Below are 6,857 nucleotides of genomic sequence, written 5' to 3'. Positions count from 1 at the left end.
CCAATTCACAGGAAAACTCATCTCATGACACTTTCCACACTGAGCAGGTCTAAATGCTCCTTGATTAAATTATTTACAGACCTAACACTTCCAGCGAGCACTTGGTGACCATGGCGAGAAGAAAACTGCCTTTTAACAGACAGAAACCTCGAGCAGAGCCGAACTCAATGCTGCCTCGACCGACCGATTAAGACTGTAGTACAAATCTGTGCATTTCTCTGCATTTTGACAGGACCAATAATCGCTTAGGAAGTAATACCAGTGCCAGCAAATAGATGAAAATTGGACTCAAATTCCAACAATAGAAGAAGATAATTAACAAATACGTCCAATTCTGACTTAAATTATTTAAACTTTTAACGTGGATAACACTATAATAACCATCATTAATAAATGGTAAATGTATGTTGATTAGATTTGGTAAAGTCATTTCACTGTTCAGAGACAATGAAACATTTCTGGAGCAGCTGTAAAGGTTAAAAACATCAGTTCAGATAACATTTGTTTATATAACAACTGTTAATAAATAGTTTATAAAGCATTTAATATCTTGTTAACAATAAAATAACTATTAACTAAAGTTTGATTTAACTTTAAATTTGCCATTTGTATTTTAATGGTATGACAGATATCATAAAGTGTAACCAAATGTAAAAAATAAAAATATTAAAAACACTAAGGACATGACCTCAGTGTCTTTTAATTCAAAGGGCCTGACACAGGTTACCTGAGGTCAGAAACATTCCCTCAGAATCTTTTCTACCTAGATTTTACGGGGGATGAAAAATACGTTTCAGCCTAAACATGAAAACAAACAGGAGGCCTTATTATGCCGGCAGTGGGCTCATATGGGCCTCCGAGTCCTCTATCATAAACACCTCTGAATAGCTTTCGCGGTGGCCGTCGCTGACCGCCTTGATATTTCCAAAAAGGCTAAATTGGGAGCTCATATAATCTCGGTGCGTAAAAGCAGCCCGCCGTCTTCAAAGCGCTCCCAGAACAAAGATCCCCTCTGCGGGCCAACGCATCCTGATCTCGGCGGGGGTCATAAGTTTTGATGTCGCAGGAAATTTCTGGGGCCGTTAAGATCCTCCACAGTGCGCTGTGTGTCACGGTGGAAAAATGATTTTATCCGCACATCCTTTGTTGTGCAGAGTGCAAAGGTTATTGTTGCTGCGTGGTTATTGTTTGGAAAGTCCTCCTGGCTATATCTAAACTTAAGAGGGCTGTGTCGGCCAACACGTGCACGGACGCAGATTTGAGTATAAGAAATTACATTTGAAATCGGGGCACTACAGTCAGTTTGTTCTGCAGAGTTTTCAGTGATGCTTTTGTTTGTTTTATCTCTTCAAATCGCAGCATGTGCCCGTGGAAATGAATTAACTTGACCTAAAATGAAACAGAAATATGCATGGCTAGAAATTAATAAAGAAATCGTGACACAATCCAAAAGCTCTCAGTTCAGCGACAGCCTCAAAACTTTTTGCTCTTCAAAGCGCAACGTTCTCCGCTCCGACGCAGCACGGATGTTGATATTACCTTTATGGGATATATAACTCCATCATGTTGGACAAATCTGTGTGTGATGTCTCCATAGGGGAGGAAACTGTCGACGCCCGCTCGCCTAATTTCGCTTTTCTCTCTCTAATGAACGTGGGGCCCATGGGACCGGCTCTGGCCCGGGGCGGTAAGCTGACACTGGTGCGCTGTGTGTGGTATCCAGGGCCGGGCTTGATGGAAAAAGCCTGCTTCCACTCATGTCAAAGTCATTTACTCAGAGCAACCCCCCGCTTACACACGCACGGTAAAGACCACCACCTCTCCATCTCTCACACTCCTCGCCCCAGCCCGGCACCGCGACAGTTTGTTTTTGTTATCCTCTGGACCAGTTTGGGAGGAAATTATGAGCAAAATAACACAAATAACACACGACGGTGCGTTTTTATTGCTCCACGGCGATGCGTTTGGGTTTTTATCTGCAGAAGATATCACGCAGGCCCGAGTGAATTATTTGGGCATCGTGGTTTAGATTGCAAGCTGGACCGTTACGCACATATTGTGGTGGTTTGTTCGTGTCAGGAAAATGTATGATCTGTGGCACATCGGGGCTTCATACATGCAGGACCAGAGGGGGGGAATGGGCTCTCTTTTAAACTTGTGCGTCTGGCGTGTGGCGCTGTTGATTGGGATGTCTGGGGGAGGTTTGATAGATGGCTTAATTGCGTGTAGTCCGAACTTGGAGTGAGGGGGTGGGAGGAAGAAAGAAGACGAGGAGAGAATGAGGCTTTAACGCTGTTGAGAACGGTGAGTGGACTTGGGCCAGATCTGGCGGGGGGCGGGGGTCTGTTCGTCACTGATTTCAGGGAGATTTGCAGGCGCAGAGTGCGGATGAGGAGAAGGGGTGGGGGTGATGGAGGAGGGGGGGGGGGGGGGGCTCTCGCAGAGGGAAGAAAGATTTATGAAATGATAGGTGGTCGAGCTTTGTTTGGCTGGACTGTTGCGCGCAATAAGTCGAGGGGTTTTCGCGTTTCCTCCACTTGAGGGACTATTAAGGCGGTCGATGGCCACCCGGCGCGCCACAGAGCACCACTTAGCTGTGACACCCACTGGAGCCTCTGTGTCGAGCTGAAGCCCTGGACACTCAGTCTCCACTGGATAACCAGCTCCCCCCACTCTCTCTTCCTCTTCCTCTCTCTGTCAGCGCGTACCCGCCGTGCGTTCTGCATGCGTCAAGGGAGCACCGTGCGTAACGGGAGAGTCGTGCGTAACTGGAGACAGATTTCACTCCATTTTGCGCTGGGATTCTGAGGACCACTGGCGGTGTAACGCTCACATGCAGGGACACTGACCGCTGGATCCCGATACTTTTCTCTCGTGAAACGTCTCTCGGCTCTTCTTTTCTCCCTCCCTCTCTTCACTCTACGCCAGTCGTACGTCAGAGCTGACATGACGACCGAGACCCCTCAGCAGCAGCTGGACCCTCCGCCTCCTCTGAGATCCAGCCCGGCGTCCGGCGTACTGCACCCCGCCATGCTGAGCCCACAAGCCGCCACGGAAAGTTCGTCCACCGCCATTAAAGGAAAGAAGACGAGCTCCGGTTTACGGCGACCGGAAAAGCCTCCTTACTCCTACATCGCTCTCATCGTTATGGCAATCCAGAGCTCTCCCACCAAACGACTGACACTCAGTGAGATCTACCAGTTCCTCCAGGCTCGCTTCCCATTCTTCAGGGGCTCATATCAGGGCTGGAAGAACTCGGTGCGGCATAATCTGTCGCTGAACGAGTGCTTCATCAAGCTGCCCAAGGGACTGGGCCGGCCGGGGAAAGGCCACTACTGGACCATCGATCCGGGCAGTGAGTTCATGTTCGAGGAGGGCTCGTTTCGTCGCAGACCCAGAGGCTTCAGAAGAAAATGTCAAGCCCTGAAGCCCATGTACCGGATGATGAACGGCATCGGCTTCGGCACCTCCATCCTCCCGCAGAGTTTTGACTTTCAAGCTCCATCCGCCTCTCTCGCCTGTCACAGCAACAGCTACAACTTGGACATGATGAGCAATTCAATGGCCGGGGGTTACGACGGGCTGAGCGGCGGCCACCACGTCCCCCACATGTCCCCGAGCCCCGGCTCCACGTACATGGCGAGCTGTCCTGTGCCGCCGAACGGGGAGTACGGACCGGACAGCAGCAGCAGTCCCGTGCCGTCCTCTCCAGCCATGGCCAGCGCGCTGGACGGCCACTCCCCGTACGCCAGTACATCAGCACACTGGGCGTCCTCCGGCGGGTCCCCCTACATCAAACAGCAGCCTCTCGCTTCCAGCAGCCCCGCATCCTCTGGTTTACATTCCGGCATGTCGCCTTACTCCCTGGAGCAGAGCTATCTCCACCAGAACGGCAGAGAGAGCCACAGCAGCGACTTATCAGGTACCACAGACTCACTTATGACTCAAACTGAGGATGATGGACCGCGTTTAATATCTGTGGCGATTAATGCAAAAATAAACTGATATGAACACGTAATATTAATCCTCGCAGCATGTCGGACAGTGCAGTATTTAGTTTGCATCTGCAGCAGAGGCCTGTGACGAGTTCTAAACATTTAATTATGAAGTGATATTTTTATAAATATAACTTGTATTTAAACTCGGGCTTATTTCAGAGGGAAAATAATATCAAACTAGAGTTTAAATATTCATGCAAGGCGAGTAATGAAAACAATGCAATAATCTTTTACTACAATTCATTTGAATTATTTGGTTGAACTGTATTTTCCCCTCATTATTTCCGCCAAAGCGTTTAAGATCAACAGTCGCGGATGCCAAAATAATTTCACAATTGTCAAAGGCTTTTTTTAAATGATTAATAAAGTTACATTGAATGTTTTTTTTTTTTTAAATAATAAAACCCACCCAAGACCATGTAGTGGTGTAGTGGCCTGGTTTGTTTCAGTAAAAACAACTTTAGTTTTCAAAAATGATTTAAATAAATAAATATAATTCTAAGACGCTAACGTGTCTCTTTAACCACAGTTTGCATGATTGTCTGTGTCACATCTGTACAAATCTCCACAGGACACTTTCTCTAATAATCGAATAAAAGAAAAATCTATTTTTGTGATCGCCTCCGTAATCCAGCTCCCCGGTTCACGCTCATTTACTTTAACATAACACACCGAGGCTTTACTAAAGTCTGGGGATTTCACCGAGGCGAGTAAACCCATGCTGGAGCCCGAAAGGGTCCCAGAGGTTAACCAAACAAAGACTGTGCAGGTCGGACCACACCGGCGGAGGATTTTCAACCACCGCGTTCACCCACAAGAGACGGAAGGCCTCGTTAAACTTTACGCAGCGTCGTAATTGAGGGTAAATGTGTCGGACTGCACGGTGCGGGGTCGGTGGCTGCACTGTCAGTCAGGGGGGATCGTGTGCAGGGCAGCGAGCTGTGGCCCGGAGGATAAAGCCCGCTGTCTCCCCCTGAAAAACAGTCACATCTGGAGTCCTTATGACCTTGGAGCCACAGCCTCCTCATTTATTTTTCTCTTTCTGGAAAGAGAGGCTCATTTACAGACAGGATGACGGTCACTGAGTCTGATTTAAAGATTCTTGAGGCCCTCCAGGGGAAATTTTACTTCTGTTATTGGTTTTTAATCCAAATAAAAGCATCAAATTGATTTTTTTAAATAGCTAAAGGAAGGTGAGGTAACTTTTAAAATACAAATTAAGGGGGATTTTTTTGCGCTATCACCTTGAAGAAGGTGTAGAAGGCAGATGTCCAGAAAATATTCTATTTTATTAAATCATTTCTATTTATGTAAAGATGTAAACAATTTATGTAACTTTAATCTGTACAGATGTGCGGCAGTTGCCTGAAACGTTATATTTTTAAAATAAATACTAATAATGTCAGTAAAACAAGGCCTTATCCGTCCTCTGCTGTTCATTTAGCTGATTTTAAAACCTATTTGACAGAATCTGGGCGATTTGTATCGTCTACTTTTTCCATTTACAGTCCACATTTGACTTCAGAACCAAACTTAATACAAATCTTATTCTATTCTAGATTTAAGTTGGAAGACATTTGCATGAGAAAACATTCATTTCCGGTCACAACAGACGTTATTAACCTCACACAAACCGTTTTTCGTCCTGAATAATTAATGCAACAGATGCTCAAACTAAAAAGTTGCTGTCGGTGAATGATGATGAATATTAATGTGTTAACCTCTGTATCTGCGCATGTTTGACCTCTCCTCTCCTCTCCTCTCCTCTCCTCTCCTCTGCAGTGGGGATCCCTCGCTATCAGAGCCACTCCTCGGTGTGCGACAGGAAAGATTTCGTGTTAAACTTTAACGGCATCTCCTCCTTCCATCCCTCGGCCAGCGGATCCTACTACCACCACCACCACCACCACCACCCCCAGAGCGTGTGTCAGGACATCAAACCGTGCGTGATGTGAGCTCTCACCTCACTAAGGACTTGGACCCAGAGAGAAACTGCAGGTCCATCACACGGCAAACAAACAAAGAAGACTTTTCAAAAATTATTATTTTTATTTTTTTTCTTATTTTTGAAATTTCGGAGGATTCGTGCCGGGATGTATCGTGGTGTCACGTGCTTGCCTCCTACTTGCAGCCAAAGTCGCTGTTGCTGGTCGGACTGTGAAACTATGCATTGAAGGAAATGAATGAAGAAACCTCACAGAGGCCTTTAAAAGAAACCACTTCGCCTATATGAACCCTGACAAGCGTTTTCTTCTTCAAAAGAAGTTTCAGAAACACGACTTTTTAATGTGTTTGCTCCTGTAACACGTGCAAACTAATTATATTCTATGTAACTATGTTCTATCCTATTAGAGTAACTACCCACACGGCGCTTTAGGCTAACATGAACTGCAACAAACCCTTGCACTTATTGTATAACCCTTTGCCAACTTTTTTTGTCTTGTAAAAGGTTTCAATAAAGCTGATATATATTTTAGGCTACATCCCCAAAGACTTCCGTCTTTCCATTCGTGTAGAAAACGTGTTTAATTTGCATTAGAGGGAGGTGAGATTATAGCAGGAGCACATCATTACATATTGAGCATTCCTGGCCTTTAGATTTACAGATTTGGTTAGTGATGGAAAGTAACATTAAAGTACATGAACTCCATTTGAGATACTTGTATTTTAATGAGTATTTTCACCTTCTGCTGCTTTAGACTTGCTCTCATTTATTTGGCAGCTGGAGTTCATTTGCAAAAAAAGTATTTAAAATGCAAGATTAAAATTCTGCTTATGAACACATCAGTAATTATAATAATAGAATACATTGTATTTTTGATACAAAATATGTTTTGCTGTTAGTAGTTAATTGATGAG

General features: G+C 45.3%; 1 protein-coding gene across 1 annotated transcript; it reads left to right on the top strand.

Moving 5' to 3' along the window:
* The first annotated feature begins 2,710 nt into the window (after positions 1 to 2,710).
* On the top strand, positions 2,711 to 6,483 carry foxf2b (forkhead box F2b). The gene is made up of 2 exons (XM_084354648.1): positions 2,711 to 3,922; positions 5,781 to 6,483. The coding sequence occupies exons 1-2, from the start codon at positions 2,947 to 2,949 to the stop codon at positions 5,951 to 5,953; spliced, it is 1,149 nt and encodes a 382-aa protein (XP_084210774.1). The 5' UTR covers positions 2,711 to 2,946; the 3' UTR covers positions 5,954 to 6,483.
* Positions 6,484 to 6,857: the final 374 nt, after the last annotated feature.

Source organism: Pagrus pagrus (genome assembly GCF_965226575.1).
Source record: "Pagrus pagrus genome assembly, chromosome: 6".
NCBI classification, from domain to species: Eukaryota; Metazoa; Chordata; class Actinopteri; order Spariformes; family Sparidae; genus Pagrus; species Pagrus pagrus.
This window is presented reverse-complemented; position numbering and strand designations above follow the sequence as displayed.